The 25879-nt window shown below is 34.4% G+C and overlaps 1 protein-coding gene across 14 annotated transcripts in view; it reads right to left on the bottom strand.

Moving 5' to 3' along the window:
• USP34 (ubiquitin specific peptidase 34) overlaps positions 1–25879 on the bottom strand; it is a 140316-nt gene that overhangs the window by 74558 nt on the left and 39879 nt on the right. For 9 of the 14 annotated variants that reach the window (XM_041125311.1, XM_041125312.1, XM_030022504.2 and 6 more), the window contains 12 exons: positions 22791–22983; positions 17398–17459; positions 9096–9177; positions 8913–9005; positions 6551–6676; positions 6001–6130; positions 5334–5369; positions 4802–4932; positions 3622–4238; positions 2939–3153; positions 1083–1198; positions 872–999 (listed from right to left, as the gene is read on the bottom strand). In XM_041125311.1, coding sequence (XP_040981245.1) covers positions 872–999; positions 1083–1198; positions 2939–3153; positions 3622–4238; positions 4802–4932; positions 5334–5369; positions 6001–6130; positions 6551–6676; positions 8913–9005; positions 9096–9177; positions 17398–17459; positions 22791–22983 — 1929 coding nt within the window. The remainder of the gene's footprint in view (positions 1–871; positions 1000–1082; positions 1199–2938; positions 3154–3621; positions 4239–4801; positions 4933–5333; positions 5370–6000; positions 6131–6550; positions 6677–8912; positions 9006–9095; positions 9178–17397; positions 17460–22790; positions 22984–25879) is intronic. The other 5 variants (XM_030022500.2, XM_030022512.2, XM_030022509.2 and 2 more) reach the window with 2 other exon arrangements.

Below are 25879 nucleotides of genomic sequence, written 5' to 3'. Positions count from 1 at the left end.
TATTCAAAATTAAATTTCAAAAGGTAAATTCTTATTTTTCAGTTTCATAATACTTATCTTTTGAAATGTCAGCAAAATGAGATTTTTTTTCTACAAACAGATGACATAGCAGAAATAAATCTGCCTCAGAGTAATTATAGACACAAGTAGGTGTGTATTATAAAACAACTATCTAGGAAAACTCAAGTGCATAAACTGCATGTAACAGAACTTTCATATCAGTAATAAGTATCTTCACATTTCTTTTATTAATATCTCAGAATACTTGTAACATCCCACAGATACGGTTCTTAGCAAAAAGGTAACAACATAACACTGCAGGTGATGTCCAGCAGTTGATTGGTTGTATCAACAAAATAAATTCCACTTTTGCCAGTCTTCCAACTGTACAATCTCACAGCTTTGGCTGGTATTAAAACAAGTTATCTGAGGTCAAGGTATTACTTCTACCTCCATCTGCTTCTTCACAGAAATTAGACCCTACAACAGACTTGGTGGAAAAGAACTTGCCTGTTCCTCAGCCACTTGCATGTAAAATCTAAACATTCATTTCAAAATGCTTACGCTAAGGCACCTGACCTTGCACTCAACTGGCTAAGATGTGGACCCAATTTTACCAAATGGTAGGAAGGCAGTAACCTCTGGCAGGAGGGAGAACAGACAAATGCAACAAGATGAGAAATTCGGCACACTGATAGAAAAGAAAAATGGAACATCAGATATATCCATAACACCTTGAAAACTATTTTATACTTTTTCTTTTGTCTGGTTTAACTTGTCTTCCTGTAAAATTAAATAACTGTTACAGTCAACTTGGATTTCCTATATGTTACAAAAATAGATAAATGTAAAACCAGATAATTTAAGTTACCTGTTGTTTGCTAAATTTTCTAAGCAGCCTTCAATAAATCTCATTCGAATCTGTCTGTCAGTGAACCAGCATACTAAAGAACAGAGCAGCTTCTCTGCTTCATTTATTAACCCTTCAGAGAGATGAATCTACAGCAAGTAGAAAGAAAGGTCACTGAATAGTATTTTTTTTTTTTCTTTTAAAAAATATTATTTTCTGGTATTCAACTTACTGCATCTTCATCCTGGACAAGATCCCACAAAAGGGTATTTCCTTTCTTACAAACATTATCCAAATTAATGTCCGTCACCGCATTGCTATTATATTGATGTTTATGAACTGCTGGTCCTGAACAAAATATAAAGACCGTTATGAATAAAGAGAAGGAACTATCTAACCTGAACATTATTCCCTAAGTGCATGAACAACAACATGCTTTATTTGTAAACTTGGCTATTTTAAAGTGCATACAACAACATTGTAACTGCAGCCTTTTTCCACATATGGGTTCTTAAAAGAAGACAAAACATTACAACCATACAAGAAGTCAACAGGACAGTTAAGCCAATGTTTACGCTGGTTTTGGCTAATGGCAAGGTGCAATAAAAACAGTACTGAAGAACTGCAAATGCAATTGCTTTTTAATTTAATTAGCTTTAATTTGTAGCGTAATTAAAATATTTCTTAAGTCTTTCTGTAGTGCTGTGGTCCAAAGGGAAGTATCTTTATAACTACCATGGTTGGAAAGCAAGAAAGAAGCACATTCCAATAAATTCCCCTGGTACTGCATAATGTCCTATATCTAACTAAAAAACAGGAAAAACAAACACCATTTTTTATACACAATAGAGTATCAAAGCGCATGATTTTAGAAACTCATCATGTTTTCATAAACACTGATAGACATTTTCTTTCTTCCATGTGGCCACAGCTGGCACCATTCATTTATCTACTATTTGATACTATTTTCATGTAACAGCAAAGTCAAGTAGAAAATTTAGATTACGTGCAGAACACTGTAATTATTTGCACGTGCAAAACTAGGGGTGTCAAAAATAATCTGCACTGCAGGCCTCAGGCTCAAACAATAATTTGGATCTTCAGTAACGTGTAATATCTATGGAAAACATTGAAAAAAATATGCTGATTTACAGCATGTTTTAACTACAAAGTTTTAGTAGTTTATTCAACTCTGTAGCATAGAAAAAAAAAATCCTTCCCAATTTTCAATGTCAGGCTGAAATTATAGTTCAGTTCCACATAACAAGAAATGTTAAGCCTAAAGAAAAAAGAGACTTCTTACTCAACTGCGTTTCAGGAAAAGATATAAATAGTACTGTCTGCTGAAGATAGCAAACTTGGTTCTCCCAGATCAGTGAGGAAAAATGTCAAACCCTCCCTAACCATACCCTCCATTATATTTAAAAGGAGGATAAAACAGAAAATAAAGCTGCCACAATATCATATGGAAAGTTGATATAATTCTTGAGAAGTGTTTTAGTAGCATGTTAAATGGCACTCTGAAGTAAACTAGAAGATTTGGCAGTGTAAGATGAAATAGCATAAAATGCCCTTTAAGGCAAGCTCCCCAAGATAGCAAGTTAAATTTTAACTCGTTTTTCCAAAGTTATCCTCTGTACAGCCAATTATGCTTAATTCATTTAAGATGACAAATGTACAGAATCATAATAAGATCCACCCACCAGCAGAAAAATCGCATAAGGTTTCAAAGGTGGGGGGTGGGGGTGGGGGGTTAAAAACCCAACAAACCCCTCGCATTTCAGTACCACCTTTCTTTTTACTGTAATAACTCTTCAGTGCCCTTAATTTGTTTTAACTTGCATTAAAAGCTCCAGTAGAAATGGGGGGAAAAAGAATTAAAAAAGGCAAACACAGCTACTTCTAGTGTAATACAAAAGTGCATCCCTTGGAGAAACAGCAAAATCTCAGTAGTCACTGTGGTTTCTTTGAGCAAATACATGTGTGGTTAAAATAATTTTATTATCTTAACTATTGGAGACTAATTAAAAATTACATAAAACCAAGTTAAGGTATAGTGTTTTTCTGTTTTCTTTTTATCACTCTTACCTTGACTAAGATGTTCATGATAGATAGAGGCAAGGTTAGGAAGGTGCTGCTGAAGGTGAGATGTTAGCTCAGCATGTGAATTAATCTGTACAAGCTCTTCTTCACAGCCAGACTCTTCCCCATCAAAATCAGCCATATTTTTCTCTGATTTTGCACTGACTTGGGAACTACTGCAACTGACATCATCTGCACTTAGCATATCATCAACCATATGCCTGTAAAAGAAGAATATTAGAATGGACAGTATCAGAGAGAAAGTTGTTTATAGCAGACTACAAGTGAGTAGACATCTCCCTAAAGCTAAAGTCAGGATGAATCATCTGTCTGAACAGCAGACCTTCATATGAATTTGAAAAACAATTACAGATAAATTGAAGGGCTCACTATCATGACGATTGTATTGACTTCTTTAATGTTAACTTAATACAGTTATCAGTATATCCAAAACACTTTTAACATTTTGTTAAACTTTGTCTTATTTATTCAATACAAAACCTTGACAAAAATCTTTAATCAGATGTTAACAAAACAGATTACTGTGTAACTATCTGCAATAACTATCACCTCTATTAGACAAAATTACTGTAACTAAAACGTCCATATACATTTCTGCACAAACTGAGTGTTTTGCTACCACTTATTTCTGTTATAGAAGGAATCAGAAGAAATGTCAAGCTACCTACCCATCATGGTGATGGTGGTGGTGGTGGTGGTGGTGGTGATGCTGTGGCCCAATGAACTGTCGACAGTTAAATAATTCATTTCCAATAGTTTCCCCAAGGAAGTCCCCTGTGTGAGTTATACAAGAATCTTGAGACCCTTGTGAAATGTGAGCAGTGCTCATTTCACCTGTCATATCATGCTCTGCATCCTCAGCATGAGAACAAGCATCTAGCATTCTAATTCGATTATCCACCGGTGTCACAGAGTCAGAGTTAAAAACATGGTCCTTTCCTGCCCCGTTATTTGCACCACTCCTCTCTGATGCCCCTTGTGAATCTCCCAGACAAATGCCTGTTTGTGATTCCAGTTTCCTGCTTCGTAGATCTGTGCTCCTACTGCTTTTCTGGGGATTATGACTCCTATCTTCTTCCTCTTCGTCCTCCTCCTCTTTGAGAGCTTCAATATCTGCAATGTCTTCAGACTGCACCTCACTGCCAGGGCTTCCAGCAGACTGGCTTGCGTGACTGGAGTTTGCCTCATTACTGGATCCATCACTGTGGCCACTGCTACTACCAGGACCACTACTGCCATCCTCACCACTGTTGGCTGTCTCATCAGAGCTTCCTTGCATGGATTCCTGAAATTATATTTTTTTTTTAAGATTGATGGAAAAATAAAACACCACTGAAAATACATAATCAACATCATCATCCAAACACCATTCTTCATTTATGAGTAAGTGTGTCAAATCTACGTCTTCATTCTTTCTCAATTTGGTTGCCAATGACAAAATGCTCTCAGCAAGATTCACATTTAATAATTTAATTTTTGCATTACCTTACTTGTAACAGGCTATATATGCAGGCTTTGCACATACACAGAGTGACAGAGTGACACACAAACAATACGTCATGCAATCCCTTACCAGAAGATTGATCTTACTGAAATACAATTTAAACGCAGGAATCTGTTTGTCTGAGGTGTTTTTTTGTAGCATCCTTGCTCATGGGCAAGGTACAATATATTCTACTTAAACTGCACAGAACGTAAGATTCTAGCTATCCACTATCCTGCTGCAGGTAAGCATACATGTTATGTACCTGTTCAGGTTTTGAAGTCATTATGGGAAAAATATTATTTCCATAGCTAATAATAGGCAACTCAGTAACAAAATTCACAGACTAAGATTTACACTCCTACCTCTGTATCTGAAAGTCGCTGCTGTACATGTTTTGTTCTGTTAATAAGCTGTTCCTCCATTTCAATATCACTGCCTCCACTCTGATGGGTGTCACTGTTGTCACTACTCTGAGGGCTTGCTGCTGGTGACCCTAGTTCAAAACCACATTTCCCAGTTACTTTGTGATGTATTTTAATTGGAATGTAACAGCATTACATAAAACTGCCCCAAATGTTGAACTCAACAGCATTCTTCCTGCAAACAGTTGAACAAGAGACATAACTCAAACAATCCGTGTACCTAAACACTAAAAATTCTTTTCAGAACACTGAGCATTTTACTACAAAATTCGTATTCTGATGTCTCTTCTTGCCAGTGTATAGCAGAGCTATATGAATTTCATAGATTCTACATGAAATATAATTTTCATCTCACTTCTCATAAAAACATAATTTCAAAATTTTACTAGTTCTATTCAAATTCGATAGCTGTAGAAAAACACTGTAGTATCAAATGTATCAGATTGTGGTGTACTTCTAAAACTATACTTACAAGGTGAAGGGGCTGCTCTTCTGAGCTCCTCTTCTTCTGAAGGAAAAAAGCAGGATGGAAAAATAAGTGACTAAAAATCTTTTTGTCAGAATATAGTGTCCATGATTCATAAAAATCAGCAGTAGGAAAAGAAAGGGAAACTACAGTAAAATGGCTTGGCAGCACCTTTAGTAATGACTGTGGGGAAATACACAGTCAAGTGAAAAAAAAAACCAACATCAAAAACAAAAACCAAAAGCAGAAATAGCACATAATATCAAAAGCTAGGTAAAAATTAGATAAGCTTTTGTAAGATTTTATGTAGCTATGTAAGTTACAGATGTTCAGCAGAACAAGAATAGTTAAATGATGAGTTACGGACCATCCTCTGAATTTAAAAAAAAAAAAAAAAAAAAAAAAAAGAAAGAAAGGAAAAAAAAAAAGAAAAATACATACACTTTAGATACACAAACAGAATTGATTGGAAATAGAAAGCTTTCCAAATGTGCTCACAAAGTTTTAATGCTTTCATCTTTATCCTCAACTTCTGCTTGAAAAATATGCCAGTAAGACACTTTTCAAAAATACTTCCAAGTAAAAAGTTCTATACATCCTTTTTGTCCAAAGTCAACACGGAGACTATGAAAATTAAAAATTTAACTACCAGATCTATTGGAAAACCACATACCTTTTTTGTTTCCCATGGGTAGATTGGTACTCAGTAAAGATGCAAAAGAGCTTTGTTTTGACAGCTGAGCCTTAGCTGCTAGTGCATTATTCCACAGTGCTTTTATAAGCATTGATGCCAAATACAAGGTCTATAAACAAAACCAAGTAACAGTGCCATTAAGAAGCAGTAGGTTTTGTATGCAAAGATCCACTGTTAATCTTTCTATATGCCAATACTACAGTTTACCAAAATAAACTCATCAAAATAAACAAATGCACAAAATAACGTTGTGTGAAACACTTTTTAACTTCAGACATGAAGTTACAATCTTCTCAGTGGTTATGCAGTCTTCAAAAATCTCTGAAAAAGATTATAATTCAAAAGCCAGAAAAGGCCTACTTGAAGAAACAGGACAACTTTACTCATATAGTTTCCTCTCTTATGCACTAGTGAATATTACTTTTACATGCATTCCTTTAGAAAGACAAAGACAAATCTGTAACACTTGTTTAATATACTAACGTAATTTCTTTTCTGGTTACAGTGCTTTTGTTTGCCTTGTTTTTACCTGTTCAGTGTGAGCACTTGGATGAAGAGTTGAGACTAGGTTAAGAAGATGTCTAAGTGGCACAGGGTCCAAGTTTTTGATCAAAGAAGGAAACAAGTCATGTATGTAACGACTGCAGTGCTTTAGCTACAAAGTACAAACAAACAGAGAAGAGAACAGGAACAGAAAAATAAACCTCTAAAAAAAATTCAAAGTGATAAAATTGCAGCAATTAAAGAACATCTTTGCAGAAATTCTCAGGAAGCACTCGTCCAATAACTCCAAACTACACGAGACTTGCAATTTTGACTAAATTTCATTTTTATATTGCAAAGCACATAAGGTTTAGTGAAATCAAATATAACAATATCTTCCTTAGTTCCAGTTCTAAGAGATTTGGTGAAAAGAAGAACTGGAATTTTATTTTGTATTTTAACTTAAATATAACTTCTAAAATATTAGTGTATATGCTAAATCCTGAGGGAAATAATATTTGCAATGATTACCTTACTAGCAGTGGTAAATACAAATAAAGACATTACAGGCTAACATGAGACTGAGAGAACAGACAGTTCAGTGTGGAGATTATTTATAATTCTTTTGTCTTTCCAGTAACGGATGTCAAAAAATATGACAATGTGTTTAGCTAACTACTCTATTTACACATTGACGTGACAGTGCTCCTAGATATTTCCTCTTAGGTTAAATGCTGCTTTTTGTAGTCACTCAAAGGGTTTCATGATGTTTGTAAGGAAGTTGATAGTCAAAAAATAAAATAATGGTTACAGGAAGCTTCTAGAAAAAACATTCTTAATGTTGGTTACCATATATGCACCTCAAAAGGGTTTTTTTCATTCTTTATGTATTTTATTTTCCCTTCCTAGCATAAAAAAATATCTGTGACAGCAGTTTATGGGGTACAGGCCATCTTTCACAGGATTCAAACTGGAATGAAATTATGCGGGTTCGATACAAGGATGCATTTAAACTTCTTGAGATACCCGCTTCAACTCAGAGAAGATAAATTTTTGTCAAAAAGTTAGTTTAAAAAGTGGAAAATACATTCTTTAAGGCCTTCTATTTTTTTTCGTCTAAAGGTGTCAGCCTTTTAAATAACATTAGAGGTTTAAACCTTTTATAGGAAGTAATCAGGACATAATTCTGATATCAAACATATTTTGAAAATATCAGTATGTCAAAATGAACATGTGAACTGTAAAAGAATTATCGCATTTGGGTAGTTACGTGAAGTTCTTAAAATAGTATAAAAGACAGAAAAATATCAGAGGTCTAACACTAGTGTGAGTTACTGTATGTGTGAAAACATCAAGGAAAGTAAAATATTGCTTTAAAAATGTAAATGTAATAAGTAATTATTAATTGCTCTGATACAGAAAATTGTTGCAGCCTATTAGAGTGAATGCTGTTATAACGAGCATTTATTAACATACCAGCTGCATGTTATAATGTCAGTGGACTACAGAGGTTTCAGAATGAGTATACAGTAGTATTTGATTGAAACAAATTACACAGTAATACTGAACACATTAAAAAAAAAAACCTTCAAATTCTAACTTGTATAAAAGTATGCTCCCTATACCTGTTCAAAAAGATTAATTTTATTTCTCTGACCTTCATTTTGAGTGTATTTTTCAGAAAAATTGACACCGAAACCCTGAGGGTTTTTCCTGAGTTTTGTTGTTGTTGTTGTTTGTTTGGGGTTTTTCTGTTGCTGTTTTTTTTTTTAATAATAAAGGCAGAATGAAACCATGGAAAAACAGTTTGCACAACAGGAAGTCAAAATGTCTACTGTATTCAAATCCCCTAAATAAAAAATTTCACAACCTAAAATAAAAACCATAGTAATCCATTAAAGTAGCAAACACATATCTTTCTGAAGTAAAAAAGCCTATCAGAGTTTCCAGGTTTACCAAGCAAAAAATAAAATCTCAGTGCCTTCTATAGATTTTAACCTCAGCACTGTAGTACAGCTGTAAACTTCACTGCCACAATTTTCACCTGATTGTTCCCACCAGGAGTAACAGAAATGGAAGCTACAATACATGGGAGCAAGGCAATTTAGCACGATAGTAAAAATATTACATCTACCCTACAATCTTCATACCCGTTCTTAGTGAAAACACTATGTCTTTGCTATACAACTTCATTTTTTTCTTGTATAAAAGTAGCCCAGGTGAATTCTTGCATCTAATGAAAAAACAGTAATTGTGGCAGTTACCTAACTTAAAACTTTAGTCAGCAAAACACTCAGAGAGACAAGAAAAAGTAAAAAACTCAGCTTTACGAACATAAAACAAAATCAATTTGCCATTTTCTGGGGTTTTTTTTATCACTCCTGCAATTATAAAAATTTTATGTATACCTGTGCTGCAGCCCAAATACAGTCTATGTGTTGAGTACTAAGTCTCCCTTCAGCTGCAAGAAAATTCAGAATCACTTGGCACTGTTTGATGATCTGCAAAGTGAGAACATATTGAGGAAAGATTTACTAGAACAAGAAGTTACTCCTCCATGTTTATACTAAAAATAATAATTTTATACAAACCTCAATATGTAAATTTGGTCCAAAAATGTGCTCAACTACATTGTTGCTGATAAGCCAGTCCGCAAGCTCTTTTGCAATTGACCTAGAGATGAAAAAAGAGTGGAAACATATGTAAAATTAAACTGCCTACAATATATACACTGTGCTCTTCCGTAGCACAGCATGTCTTTCAAATTAATATCTGTAATCGTAGTAAGCATATGAAAACTTTTTTAAACACAAAGCATACTCAACATTCATTCATTCAGGTAGGAAGCAAACAATTTCTGTATTTTTTTCTTTAGCCTCAAGACTAATGCCAAATATCAACATTTCCCACTCACCCCTCTGGATCATTAGCAAACACATAATGAACAACTCCACCATTTTATTAGTTAATAGAGCTCAACAGACCACCTGCAGACCACTTTCAAAGACCTCACAGGTAAGATTTTGATAAACACTGCTATTTAACCCAAGTTTATAATGAAATTCCAGAACTACTGAGTTCACAAATGCAGCTAAAGGTGGGAGTGACAGAAAATTTTTTTTAAAGAAAACCACTTAAATTTTTTTAGATTCTCTTGCATAAAGAGCAAGCCACATAGCTTTAAAAAGCTATGTTTTCCATAGTCATACTTACACATAGCATACAGGTACTTCAAAACTCTCATTTTTGTTTCATCCATAACAATAGGGAGCTTTAACCACTGCCAATCCATAAGCAAACATTTGAACAGAACAGGACAAGAAAACTGAATTTTGCAAAACAAAAGTTGAACTTCCAGAAAGGACTGCCCTGTCTGGAAACTAGTGCCTAAGCTCCTTTCTATTTCTTCCTTTCAAGCAAACATTTGTTTACCCAGATTTTGGCACCAGAAGCAATTAGAGGACATCACAGTATTTAAAGCACAGCCTGTAGTTTAAATGGCCCTGGAATAAAAGCGCTCTGTTTCATGAGGAAAAGAGGATGGGAGGGAGGGGGCGTCTTAGAGGACTACACGAAGAATTATTTTTACCACTGCTATCTTGTGTCACATTTATGGTCACTATTAAAATCCAGGATTGCCAATCTTTATCATCTGCAATAAGAAAATAAGATTCTTTAGGTAGAAAGAGATTGCCTTTGCAGGTTTTCCAAACAGGATTCAATTTTCCGGGGCATGTTGCCAGTTCTTCAATTGTCTTGAATTGCCTGATCCCTATGGATGAACTCAGCATAGTTCCTATTACTCAACACACACCATTCCTACACTGTCCTCTTCTATTCTAATTCCAGGACATGGGGAATCTGATACATTGTTCAAAAAAAGATAACGTCCCCTAACATTTAAGTAATAACTGGTTTGCAAGGTACAACAGCTTACCAACAGTATCACTTAGAGCTTATTAATAAATTAGTTCTCATACTGTAAAGTCAGTTTGACAGGGTATCTGCTCAAAGAGGGATGAAAAAGATAAGCCAAACCTATTCCATGAAATCAAGATCTACTTAACTTCCTACAGCCTCATTTCAAAACAAAACCAAAACCCAACCACCCCCCCCCAACACCACAAAGATGCCTACCCCAAACCAAACCTTGAAGCATGCACATTACAGACTCATTCAGGGCTTGGATTTGTCTAACAAAATCTGAAGTAAGACCTTTTCACATGCAAGCTGTGATTTTGCAGATTTTACAGCTAAAGGAACTTATTATTCATTTCAATATGTGCTACCAGTCTCCTTTAGCAACAAACACGGCTCTAAAAAATGCTCTTATCCACCTGCCTCCATGCTGACAAGCAGAAGTGGCCATAGTGGCATTGCCCATATAGCTCAAGAAACTATAGCTCTGTTACTTGTTGTCAGACAGCTGGTAGACTCAGTATTACAGATTCATCTTTAATCACAGATGCCCAACCCACACTCTGAAAACTGCATGCAGCCTGCAAAAAAGTTCCTTGAACTTACGGCCTATTAACCCCTAGCTCCTTCTTATGGCTTTACACATTGCTTCCCCTTGCTGTGGGGCAGAAGTCCTGCTATGTGACCAAAATATAAGCAGAAAGCCTCCCAGTTTGCATTTTGCACATACAAAAGGTAGACAGATCTGGTCACATGAGTGCACATACAACCACCAGATGCAGGAGACCTGAATGGACAAACTTCTGGTTATGAAATGTGAAAAAAATCATTGCATATGGTCCTCCATAAGAGGCAAAAGCCTTCACACCTGAGTCATAAGTCAATGAAGGTAATTTTGTTCCAGGACCACTTAATTTCTCCTTGGATCTGAATATTTAAAGCCTGCAGCTTTCAGAATGAATCCCAGATAAACACTGCTAGATTCATAGGCGTTGTTAATATGAAAGGACATACTGCTGAGTGTGTCGGTTTAAACCAAATACTTCTGCTAGTGGCACAATGTCCATTAGACACTGTATCCAGTCATATGTTGCATTTTAGCTACTCCAAAGGAAAGAACAAAAACTCTCTTTTAGACTGAGTTCCTTTACATTTTATCAAATTAGTATGGCAGTTCTCCATTGCTTATCTGCAACATTTTTCTTCTTAGAAATAATGGATTATTCTTTTGAAAGAATGCCTTTTTTTTTAATAGATGTATTCTCAGCAGTAAAAAACTCTTTATCCTACTGGTGAGCCCAACTGTGATAAAATGACATCTCAGATTTCTGAAGGTAAACATTCATTTGATACGGATTTGTTGAGGATGACCAAAAACAAGAGGATCCTTGTGAAAGGCAGAATGCAGTCTTTGTGTTTCCCAGAGAGAATTGTTCCTCCCAGAAAGTTTTGCTGATGGCACACCAATCACTAAATATACTGCCTTTCAAAATGACAAAGTTATTACCAGCACTAAGTATTTTGTTCTCTGATACACTAAGAAATATATTTATGACAGCAGATTCAAGAATTCAACAAAGAAAGCTAATTTCAGTGTGAATGAAGGATGTCTGACTTATTTCCTGAACACTTCCATTTCAGGAAAGGTTTTTTTCATCTAGTGGTTTTCCAGCTCCTTGATAAGCTTCCTCACTTTCAAAGAGAGTGAACCCTAACTCAGAAGCTATTCCAGAACTCCATATAAATAAAAATAAACTGCCAGCCTATGAATAAATTAACCTATGATTGAAGTTTGTATATTGTCACTTATCGCATTTTTACTTTAATAATTATCAAAAGCCCTGTAGCCTTGAACATTTCAGATACAGTCAAGTTCATAAAAATTCACTGAGTTCTGAGTTGCCCCAATAAGCAGGGCAACCTAGGATAACTTTTTATTAGAAGATTTAAAGTATAATTTTCATATTTTTCAATGTGGTTTAATTTAGATTTCTAGCTATGTTTAAATTTCTTTCATATAGTCTGTATTTTTTGCAATTTAAAAGTATTTTTTCATAGAACAATTCGCAAATTATTACATGACTATTACTATACAATACCACAACAATTCAGGCAACTTAGCAAGAACTCAATTTTCTGTAAAAATATGCTCAACTTTTCTTTTAAAAAAGGTTCTTCCAAAGGTTATAGAAAAATTTTCCTCTTTCATACTGAGGAAACAGAGTGAAAAACATGCATTATTATCAAAGTACAGATATGCTTTTTCCTCTAACACCAAAGTAGCAGTACAAAGAACTGTTTTACAAATTAGATATCTAAGTCATACAGACCTTCGTAGTAAGAACACACACCTTGGTAGTAACATTATTAGCTACTTTTCATGGATTTCGTAATTGGGATAGCAAGAGGAAAAGTAATTTAAAGAACATGATACTCTCTACGAGGGTGTGCTGTGGGTGAGGAAGGAGGAGGAATAGAGAATGAAAAAGTAAAGGTAGCAGCTACTCTAGTTTAATTGTCTCTAAATCTTTCTCACACTGGAAATCTACACAACGCGTTGGGCTATGTGATCTCTAGACTCAATCTATTTCCCCCTAGACTTTTAATTTAAATCCAGTGACCATTCGTGTCTGTCAAAAGTAACTGTTTTACTTCCAAGAAATGAAATTCAAGCACTTTTGACATTAGTTTCCTCAGGCATTCCATGAGACTGCAGGGAAGAGTGGAAGCTATGCAGTTTCTGATATAACCTGATGTTTGTGAACTGTACTTAAAAACAGGCAAGTACTAGAGCTTGAATTTTGTTCATTATTGTAAAGAAAACTATCCAAAAGGAAACTACGGTTTACGCATTCTCCTGGTAGGTCAAAGAATGCCTCTCTATAAGAGGACTCGGTTAAAGTCCTAAAAACATTTTAATCTAAGACTGTGGTGCAATACTTGGTAGCCACATGATGACCCAGATCCAGGAACAAATCCCACGGCAAAATAACCCCCTCAAAGAAAACCTTATTTATCCAACCAGTCAATTCCCAACACAATTCACCACGCAGCTACAAAAACAGACCAGCTCAGTACTGGGTGAAATACAACAGCATGTCAGCAACATCACTGAAAAATATAATGTAAAACCTTAAAAGAAAAAATGTAGAAACATAACAAGCAGCTTGCAAAGGATGAAGAATCACATTTCTTAACAAAATCACTGAAATAGCATCTACAACATAACAATGGATGGGAAACACTGATCTCAACTATTTAGGATTGGAAATGCAAAGTGGATATAACAGGCACCTTCCCAACACACACTCAAGCACACATTTTTGTTTATGAGCACACAATTTCTTATTTGATGCTCCAAAAGCACCACTCTGACATAATCTTGAATATTTATTAAACAACTGCGTATGCCACTAGAAACATTAGTGAGCTGAATGAAAAACTTTACTACTATTTTTTTCAGAGAAAATCTGAAAAGAACCCTGGAATGTGAAATAGAGAGAGGGGAAGAGGCGTTTAAATGATGCTGCCATACATTCAGTTGGTGAGCTTAGACAAAAATTGAGAAAGCAAGAGTTAACATGAGCTAAGAGAACAGCAGTGAACGGAAAAAGCAATACAAAACTCGCAGTTCAGTATCTCAATAAATAAGGCAAGAGAGGGAAAAGAAAGGAGAAGAAATAGTCCAGATCTTTCTCTTCAGGGGTGAAAGGAATTTTGGACACCTGAAACAACTCTGTAGGAAGCTTTTTAAGTGAGGGTAATCAAGTTTTAAAATGAGGCGGAAGTCACCTCAGCATCAACCTGAATCCTGAAACTCAAATTCTCGGCTGCCTGCCAAGTGAAGAGCAAAACAAAATATCTCTTTACACATGTTATTTCCATAAGCTAACAGTGTCCTCATTCAGGAAAACACACCACTTTTTCCTCTTGTGGTCCAAACAGCACAAAAAACCCTTTCCCTCCCTGAAAGACATGATCATTTTTCACCAAGCAAGATCAGCAAAATAGTTTTAAGAATCACTGTTCAAAGACTTGAAGACTCTTCTGTTCAGTCTTGTTATTTTTAGCTTCAATAGATTTCATACTCTTCAGTACCTTAGATTGCAAGGAATTTGATTCTACCTTAAGAGCCAGGAATAGCTAAATTAAAAATACATCTCTGAGGGATATTATGAAGTTGAGTCACTGAGACATTGCACATATCTGGACAATACGCATACTCAGTCACCGCAAACCCTCGACCCTAGAGAAGACAGTCAAGTAACCAAATCTAAAAAGACATGCAGATACCTACAGCTAGAAAACAGATTTCTCTGTCTTAGCTTTCTGCTGCTTTCAAGTGCAAATTGTGACATCCAGTGTTTTCCTAGACAGAAGATGCTTTAGCTTGTCCTACCATGGAAAAATTTGCAACCATGCAGATAAAGGTGGGAAGCTAGTGTTGCAAAATATTTGCTAAAAAATCCCAATAATTCCAAACAAAAGGGAAGAGCTAGGACTGACAGCTCTTTTTTTAAAAAAAAAAAAAAAAAAAAAAAAAAAAGATACCTCCCGCAAACCCACCTTATCAAGATACAGAAGGAGAAATCCCAAAGGTTGACAGTTCCAAACGCATCTGGAAAAGTCAAAACACATAATGGGGATGACCAGACATAATGTAAAACATCTTCCTTTGATAAATCTGCAGAGGCTACAGAGGTACAAAATAAATCTTAGGCTTCCTTTCTCCACTAAGGAAAGAAAATAGAATGAAAAGCTTTCCTTTTGCTGCTCATTCAATGACTGCCAACTCCGTAAGTGCCTTCTTATCCAAAAATTTCTCAGGAACAGAGTCTCTAATGAAAGGGAAGCTTTGTACTGAACAAACTGTGGAAGTCAGGCATTTTCCCCATCCTTCTGCACCAGCCTTTTGTGATTATTTGGCTGGAAGAAATCAGTGATTTCAAAAGATATCTGAAGATGAGCAGTGATACTTGACACTGATTTGTACCAAACTTTTCAGGTAAAACACCAGAATGACTGGAATTCAGATTTAAAAAAATCACATACTACAAAAGTGCAAAAGATGGTCTTCTGTTCACACTGCATTCCTTTCAAATGACAGGCTGTTTACAGATGCCCTTGCCAAGAAAGTAATATCCCAAATGAGAATTTGACAATTTCCTTCAGCTTTAAAATAACTCTGATGTTCCTGCATAGTACATCTGCTCTTCTGCAGGCAAATTTGAGCACCCTTCTCTTTTTCCCTTGTCGGTAACTTTCCTTTTTTATATTTGACACAGAAAATCAAACAGCTTTTTATTAGGTTATACTGGCAGAATAACTTCCTGTTAATGTTCCTTAATTAGTTATTACTAGTTAAAAACTATTCATTCACAATGTGTTTCAGAAGATAAACCAACCAAGAAACACCTCAGTTTCAGATTTTCAACATGAAGGAAGGAGGAGAAGAAATAGATAAAACCAAGGTTTGGCAGTCCGAGTGTAACAATACACCCTAAACTGGCAGTACAAAATTGAAAATACCCCAGCCAACCAAGCCACCTCACATACTCAACATGTTATGCTCCTGTAGTATTTACTTCTACTGCTACAGAACTACAGGCTTTGGAAAAAACCCAACACCTCTCCCAAGGCAAGAAAATGTAAAAATAATAATTATATATAAGTATATATTATATTAATATTAAAGTAATAAAAGTGCAATTACATTTATTACAATAATGCAAGCACATGAGCTTAATGACAGTACATTCAGGTTTCATCTGATCATACTAAGATATTTGTGTCATACTTGAAGAGGATTCTTGAATTTTTTTCCTCACACTATGTATCAAAATTTACTTTGAAATAAATGGATAGCATGGATTCATGTTCATGTACTGATTTAGTGACAAAGGACCAGAAAAAGTTGATCACAAGAGGTTATTTGTTTTGTATTCTCAAGGTATTTTCACATCTTTATGGAAGCAAAACTGCCCTAGATTCTGATTCTTTATTTTTCAAGTATCAACCTATTACCATAAAATTCACTTCAAATATTCAAGTTGTTATTTACATGAAATCTACAGTATTGTGGTCTTTACTGCTGCCAGATTTCAATAAGCAGGTGTTAAAATAAAACCATCTATAATAAAACTACCCAGACAAAATAGTAAGCCAACTGCTGCTGTAACAGACTATTCATTAATGAGCAAAAGATAGTGGAGAGTGTGTGTCTGTAGTGATACTGATATATGTACATGGATACAACCCCCAAGATAAACGTGAAGAGCATATCACAAATAAAATCCTAGATTTTACATACTTTGCCTATTATTTCAAAAGAACAGTTATTTCAACTATCTAAAGACATACTTTTGTCTAAATTCTAGACAGTTCTAACATTAAGTTTAGAGTTACTACAAAAATCAATACACTTCCTCACTGGAATACAATCCCACACATGAATATTCTTGAAGATGTATGGGAGTCCCCTTTAGAATTGTTAAACACACCTGAATTATACAAATACGGACTTTAAAGGAAAACAATAAATAGCATAGCCTCTCAGTCTCAGTGGAAAACTAGTAACAAGGCTGGGAACCAGTGATGGCAAGACAAGTCTTAGTTAACTAAATCATCAGGAGAAATGAGAGGATGGCAAAAATACTACTTGGGTATGAATTAGCCGGTTCTTATTTATACATCACAATAGAGATAATGGCCCGTTATAGGTATTTATTATTTCAGTATCTACAATTTTCTAAAGGTTACCTTGACTCTATCTTTTAAGACAGTAAAAAATCCAGAAACATTTAGAAATATTTTTAAAGGTACCATTTAAAACCATTTATTAAACTCCTGATTAGAATATTTCTAATAAATGCCTCGGATTATCACTACTCCCCACTGTGTATAATCCATAACAACAATACAGAAGAACTACAATCATATAGCACACTAAGTATTCATAATAATGTTCTTACTTACGTTTCTGTGTCTGAAACTAATGACTCATTATTACACACATCATTGAAGGTATGAAGTTGGTTCTATAGTTAGAAAAAGGAAGAAAAATAATTAAAATTTTATCTAAATATTTTGTGAGGTAGTTTTCTTATACTAAAAAATAGTATTAGTGACAGTAAACACATTTTCCTAGTACTTTCAATGTTTTTAAATAAATAGCTTTGACAAAAATTTGAACATGCATTCTAGTACACAAGAGGGATCAATTTTCTTTTTTAATCAACCTTTCTTTCACTAAAGCAATTAAATAATGTTACAAAACTCCACCCACTCCAGAAATCAAAACATGGTGTTGCACATAGGTTTTCATGAGAAATGAAACACATACTCTGGAAACTGATATTTTAGGATGAGTTTCCCCATTATTGTAATGCTTACTACAACAGCAAAGATTTCTTTTGTCACATTATCAGTGTTGGAAGTCTACAAAATTGAAGAGTGAAAATTACATATTTTTATATGAAATGAAGCTTTCAAAGGTACTGAACTGATAAATTCAAGACATCCCAGAGAAAAACAAAAGCCTGTTAAAGGTTTACATCTCTTTGCCACCCTTTTCCCCAGCATTGACTTTCCAGATACAGAGATGGCTCTGTATCCAATTCTTTACATAGAGATAATTTTTTTTATATATTTAGAATTATGTAATAAAACTTGTCATCTTGCTTTCAAAAAAATTAAAGACACAGTAATATGAATTTTTAGAATTCAAATTAAACTTGCTGCATAACTTCATCAAAATATTTACTCTTTTTTTTCTTGAAACAAGTCTGGTACATGCACTCTATAATTTGGGTGACAGATAATCTCCTGCACTCTTTACACAGAGATTTATTCGTGTCTACTCTCAACAATTTTCATGGGAAAAATGTTTCTGAAGAAATGAAATTGAAAATATGCATTAAAAATAGTGAGACATGAGAGCCTGATTACACAATTATTAATAGGTAAAGTTATTAATAAGTAGTTTCAAATGAAACATATTTAGGCATGGAAAAAACACGTGAACAGAACTTCATGAAGAAACTGTTATGACCAGTTAGAACTGGGTCAAAAAAAGAAGTGAAAGTTCACTGGCTTTTCTGAAGACTTATGCCCCAACCCAAAATGTTTTGAAAGGATCAAAGACAAAGAGTACTGAACTGTTACTGTCATCATTTTTAAATCTATGGTCACATGTTGATCCAAATTTCCCATACAATTATCCAAATGAATTTTGACGAAAGGTGTTCTTTTTCATATCGGAATTTTCAAACAATTTTTACAATAACTTCAACTAAAGTCTTAGAATTCTGACACAACAGCACAATACAAAGTACACATGGGATAGTGCTGCACTACCTTATTCTCACTCACCTCCTACCGGTTTTTTTACACTTCATGTTTTGTTACCATGAAATGCCAAAGGGAATAAAACAGTTTCAAGATTTTTTATCTGGTATGAAACATTGTAAGAAGCTGAAGAGGCGTGTGCCCAGACACTCAATTTGCGTAACACAAATGCGTTAGTTACGAAGTACAACAGAGGTATGATGTCTTCAGCAAAGCAAGCTGAGAACAAAAAGGCATCTCACTAGCTAGTTTTGTCTCAAGACCCAGGCATCAAAGGTAATAAAACTTTATACATAGGAAACCAATGCAAGAAGAATAAATATGCACTGTTCAAGTTTTGGACTGAATACGTTCAGGAAAAAACCTAACAATGTTGCATTTGCATTTTCACTAATGCAAAGAACCAAATAAAATAGGTTGAAGAACTGGAAAAGAAGAAAATAGGTTGAAGAACTGGATTCATAACTGATCTGGCCATCCTTCATGAACATTCATTTTCACAAAATTAAGTTCATCTGTAACTGGAAGGACAGGAAAAGAGAGAGTCCTGTTTGTGAGGGAATAGTTGAGAGAGAAGTGGGTATTTTGGAGCTGAACCACCTCGACAGATGACTGAGAGATGAAATTGAAGAGAAACAAGGTAACCAAAAATAAAGCTTCAGGTGTATCTTGGTTTACATTTTGCTGTTCTTTTCTGTAGCTATTTCCAACTTCACATTCAACCACTCAAGCTTCCATTTTGCTAAAATTAACTTACATGTGTCTGTCTTCAACCTTGTTTTGTAAATAAGAACTTTAGTCAGATGATATGACACATTATGTATATGCTACTCTTCAAGGGAGGCAAGTCTATATTTGGTGGCAAGCAAATATAATCCCCGTATGCCATACAGCATGTATTCTGCGAGTCTCAAGAGGTTCCATGAAACTGAAAGGTTTAATTTTAGGACCGGTCATGTTAACTGTCAGACAGAAAAAAAAAAAAAAAAAGCTCTTGGCAGACACAAATCAAAAGCTCCATGTTAGAAGACATTCTTCTGTTTAGATTCGCTGGTATTCTTGGTCAAAGATTTCTGTCTTCATGATGAGAGCAAAAGTACATTTATCTTGCAAAAGGAACAATCAGGCAAGCCACTGAAATTATTTGACCAAATCTATTTTATAGTCTTGATCTTTTGAGCTGAAATTAGAATCTGCATCTGAGTCAACCTTCCATATGAATTTCAGAAGAAACTTTTCTTTGAAATACAGTATATATTGAAAAGTTCACACTTTAAAATATTTTGCACATAATTTTTCTAAAAGTTTCCTTTGAATCTTCACATCTATTTGCAAAATGAAACAAAGAATTGCTTCAAGGCTAAACGCTCAACTTTTGGCAAGTGAAAGTCCCAGAAAGAAAACAATTTTGCAGTTGCAGGTATCGCAGTTCTAAAGTCTTGAGTACAAAACAGGAAGCTGAAATTGTGTTGGTTGGGAAGAACATTTCAGTGAAATTGCTTTGAAAAATTCTAGCCATCAAAGACATGAATAGAAAAAAGAAACTTCAAAAAAGTAGCCATGCAGGTACATCTGTAACAGAGAAGGTTGTGTGAAAATACAAACTAACGAAGCTGAACTGCATTACATCTTTGTAAACACATCTTTGTTTGCAAAGAGGACAGAAAACTTCAGTAAAGAGGTACTCAAAATTTCTGTAAATTTTGGTTCAGATTTCACACTCAAAGTTGCACAGACCTAGCAATAAAAGTTGTTCCAGGCAAGGCATACAAAACTAAATGGAACAAAATGCTTCTCAAACTCAAAAGTCAAACAAGAAAAAAATCAAAATATGCTTCTTCCAAAGATATCTTCATGAGATCTTTAAAAAGAGAACCAAAGAAGAGAAAATTTACTATTATTTGAATGAGAAAGAAGAATAAATTGTCTCAGTGTTCCAGAGCAGTTTTAGAGATGGTTCATATAAAAAAAGACTCAATAACTTATTAACAAACCATATTGCATTATTTTACAAGCTGAAACTGACTTGCTTTAGTCTAAAAATACTGTAAAATTTTGCTTCTGGTAATACATGTCCGTTATTAAAAATCTCACTTTTACAGTCATATTTATCAATCATAACAGATCAAAACATATAACTACTTGAAATTACACAATTTCACACTCCCTTCAGTGAACTACATGCCTGAAAAAATAAACTGATGCATTCTTATTTTCAGACTTTCTTTTTGGTAAGGATACACAAAAAGACATACATTATTAGTTGAACAAAGACAATTGTACAAAAGCAAAGGAAAGTACTTACAGGAATAAAAATCTAATGTAATTGAAACTAAGCAAACATTGGAAATTTACTTTAAAATCAATGATACTGAAAATGACTTTTTCCAAAACTATCCAGAATTAAAAAAAAAAAAAAAAAAAAAGGAAGTTACTTTTATGCCCAGTTAATGGCCATATTTTAAAATGTGTCTGCCAGATATTATGAGATATCTGTAACTGTATAAATAATAAAGCACATGGCAATGGAAAATCAAAACAAAAATATATGTTACATTTTCACCTAAGACTTCATCAACTCTCTGAAGTCTTCTTATTGCACAAAAAGAACCCTGAACATTCACTTTACACTAATTAATTAGGAGAGAAGATTAGAATTCAGGCACTGAGTATATTATATGTAACATTCCTATAAAGTCATATAAATTAATTATGTATATAAATTATATTTACCGTAATGTCACTATTTCTTCCAAAAGTTAACTTTCTCTGTATCTTGCTTTAGCACCTCTACTGGATGAACCGGATTATGTTTTCATTCTTATAAATGCAAAACTGAATGGACAATGCATTCAAGTCCAATAAATGCAGTTACCCTTAGAATAGCATTTGGTTAATACTGAGTGGACATAGTTCACAGACAACTTTTTTTTTTTTTAACTTAGTTGGTCACATACCTACGTAAATTAAAATGTTTATTTGATAAACACCAATAATCTGACTGGAAATACTTACAGGTTACTTTAAATTGCCGTTTACTAAAACAATGGTAAGTACTTTTATATATAAATGTAGTGAGAAGCAAAATAAAATTTAAGTAAAATTGTATTTACTGACAGTCAGTGCTGAAGAGAGTCACTGAGTGATACTATGTAATCAGAACAGAGAAGGCCAAATGTGTTCAGAAAATACTACAAAACTTTAGGAGAATGTTTGTTCATTCTAGTATAGTTTGTTCCTATTTATCATTTTGTGCATTAAGGCAAATATGACAATATGAGCTATAAATCTTAAATACAGGAGTGTCAGAAAAAACCACAAAATTGAAAAGGCTCAGATGAATAAAAAAGTTCTCTTTTGACCTTCTGTACAACTGCCTCTCTATGGCTATAATACACATGTAGGAAGCAATGACAGACAAAGGTGGCACAACATATCTTGACTGGTGCAATGTGGAGCATTTCCATGGGAAAGAGAAGGGTGGGGGGTTTTTTGTTTTAATCTATTTCTATTTGATGCTATATATGTTCACCTCTTCAATTCAGTCTTCTGCTAATTAATGCAGAAATACTCTCTCTTGAGAAACAGACTATACTAAACAAACAGGAAGAAGAGGTATGTACAATACAAAGAAGCAGCTAATTACAGTAGAGTCAAGACACTGTAAAGGTAAAAATGAAAACAGATTGAAGGACTTTGTAAACAACAAATACAACCATGTCAAGGGACTTAATTTCAACATAGGTCTCACAAAATATGGTTATAAGAGTTTTGTTTAGCATGGTAATTTGTTCAGGAAACGTGTTACAGTTCCATATGCTGCAGAACATAGCCATCACTTGGACTTATCTCTGAGTGAACCCTATATTCACAATCATGACTATAATTTCCTAAGACTGTATATAAGAGGATTCTGCTGTTTTCACACATTAAAAAGCCCCCCAAACAAGTCCATAACTCATGAAAACCACAAAAAGAAACATTTTTTCTAAGTATTATTCATATTTTTAAAAAGTTCTTACTGTTATTTGACTCAGCCCAGCCAATCTCATTGTTAGAGTTGGAGACATAAAGTATTTAAACGCAAGATCAAGACTTTCTTTATCAAAACACAAGGCTGTATCCAATGGTTCTTTAACTGTGCTCCACATTAAATCTGCCATGTTCCGGGCTGCACTCTGTCGCAACTCCTGGTCTGACAGTTTACATAAATACCTGGAATAAATTACAAATGGAAGAAAAAAAAAGAAAAAAAAAAGGGGGTATGATTCAAACTTGAACATTCCTGGAACACCATCTTGATTATAGCAAATACATATTTCCAATAGCTGTAAGAGTACTAAGCCTTAAAATACCACTATCAAAAGTTGGCAACAATAAAAAAAACACTGAGGAAAAACAGAACTATGCATAATATTTTTAAAAGTAAATAAATTTCTTATTTTAAACCTCTTCAGATTTCTTTCATTCCACAAAATGACAGGAAACCCATGGAGTTCTTTGGAAATGTAGGTTGGAAGCCTTAAACATCATATCTGTTTCATGGAAAGGTACCCTCTCCAAATAGCCACATCATATTTATTTACTTTATTTAAAACTGAAGTCTCACAATCCACTTAACATATTAATATACTTTAAAACTAAATTTCTGGAAGCAGTATCAGCGGACCACAAACAGCATGCTCTGACAGCAAGAATATTCTGAAGATTAATATATCCATGTTTGTGGCCTCAGTCACAGAGCAGAAAAAAACCTGTAATTGTGCAATCACGTTCTGACACAGTTAATGTGGTACATGCACATTTTTTCTGCCATAACCATATGCCATCTGTGCTTGTATATCAGTACTCCCTGTGCCACAGTACCACTTTTGCAACAGGTTAGTACAGAAACACGTCCAAGTTGTTTCTTCTATTGACAGTAATTATGATCCTTAAGGATGCAAGAGAAGCATCACCAAGGATCCTAGCAATCTTCCACAGAAACCAAAAATGCTTAAGAATTTTAAACAGCTAAGTTTTTCCTACTGCAGACATCTTAGATAAGGGGTCATCTAATCATGCACAGAGTCGCAATACAGATATTCTCTGCAAATGGGAGGCAGAAGAAATAATCATTTATAAAAACTAACTTACAGAAGCTAGCGCAACCTTAGTCTTACCTAAGCAACTACATGATCAAGACACACCAAGAAAATCTATTTCAAAATGCCTGTAAAGTTCACATATAAAACACTGACACAGTTGAGAATTTCTTCTAAACTGAATGCATAAGAGAAAAATGTTTAGAAACAAGCTTTCCTGAGCTTATTTTGAAGCAATCAAGGATTGCAAAGTGAAAGGTACACACATACGAGGTTAGCATAATTAATTTTTTCTGCTGTACTTCAGCGTTTTGAAGTCTCAGCTACATCCCAACTAGATTAAACTATGCAAAAATGCGTTAAAAATCCATTTGTTTGACAACCTAAGCCTGGATCTATCCTTGGAGACTGGCCAAATAGATGCATGAATCTTTTAAAAACCACATGAGATATTAAACTATACTTAACTAGATTTATTCACCATTCCTTTGCATTTACATCATATAAACACCAGTACATTTTAAAAAAAGCAAAAAATATAGGCCCTCATTCTTATTTAGATTGAGGCCTTTTTCACAGCTCTTGTATAGAGGCCTTAAAATAAACACACCTGAATGATACTTAACATTGTCAAACATAGAAAAGAGTCTTCAATGCAAATAATCATAGAAACCATAGATCTGTGATAGAATGGTACGACAAAAGAAGGACCATTCAGGGTCAAGGCAATCAGATCCTTCACTGTTTTTAATTGTGAAATTTGTCCTCTCGTGTGGAACACCAGAAATCAGATCATGGCAAGAAAGCAATGCTTCCATGCTACCATTTCTAAACAAAAGAAAAGTAGCAACAAGAAGGGAATACTCATTTGAAAAAGTTCAACAGCAAACCAGACCCAGTGACCTATCTTTAACCTACAGACAGGTGAGAGGAGTTACACTGATGAAAAATGCCTTGATCCATGTTACAAAACATAATAATCTCAATAAGACTCTCAGCAACCTCAGACCAATTTTTATCTCCCCACTTTTACACGCAAACTATAATCAGCCCTGGTTCCCAAAGCTTTTCAGTGTTCATAATGCACATCAAGTCATATTTGATTCTTTTGTGAAGGATTTCTAAAGATCTCAAAGATGTTAAAATAAATTATATGAATCTTCTCATTCTACACAGGACAGATAAAGAGTGCTTGTATGCAGCAGACAGGTGGGAATGGACACATCTACAAATACAGAAACAACAGTGCTTTTGTGGCTTCACTAGATTTCTGTAACAGGACTTTCACCTGAAATCTTCCTCACACTAGAAAGTTTGGTGAAACAACTATATTAATCTAGTTTATACAACAAAACATTTTTTATTTTAATGCCACAGTATCAGTACAAAGCTACTTTGAATCATAAAATTAATGCTACAACATTTTTAAGGTTCTTTCAGTGTGATTACTTTATTTACCCCAAGCCTGAATCAGACTTGTGTTATGTGTTCTGTATTATAATATCATTAAGAGACAGTCTTTTTAAAAAAATCCCACTTTATAATACCTGAGACTACCACGTAGGTATGTTTTCACAGCTTCAGAAATACTTCAACAGTATTATCTGTTTTGCCAAGGCCCTAAAGACCACTACAGAGAAAAGAGCACTTTTTACTTGTTAACCTGCATCCTAGGTTTTTTTAATGCAACTGCATTATTCTAATCAGGCACAGTATAAATGTAGAAGATAGCATACTTGTCTTTACAAGTATAACTGCATCTACACTACAAAATTTATTGGCACTACTACACTGGTCATAAATCAAATATGATCTTGTCTTTACTACCAGGATTAAAACTGTAGAAACTTGCAGAGTAGGCCAAGCCTCATTTTTATTGTGGAAAGATACAGTGGACTAAGCTCATCTGTATCAGTAAACTGGGTCCAGTTTATGCTTTTACCAGTACAACATAATTAGTAACGAAAAAGGAATCTTTAGCTAGCTCTGGCAATTAACGCACATCTTTCCTTACACTGACTACCTGT

This window comes from Aquila chrysaetos, chromosome 8 (genome assembly GCF_900496995.4).
Source record: "Aquila chrysaetos chrysaetos chromosome 8, bAquChr1.4, whole genome shotgun sequence".
Taxonomy (NCBI): Eukaryota; Metazoa; Chordata; class Aves; order Accipitriformes; family Accipitridae; genus Aquila; species Aquila chrysaetos.
This window is presented reverse-complemented; position numbering and strand designations above follow the sequence as displayed.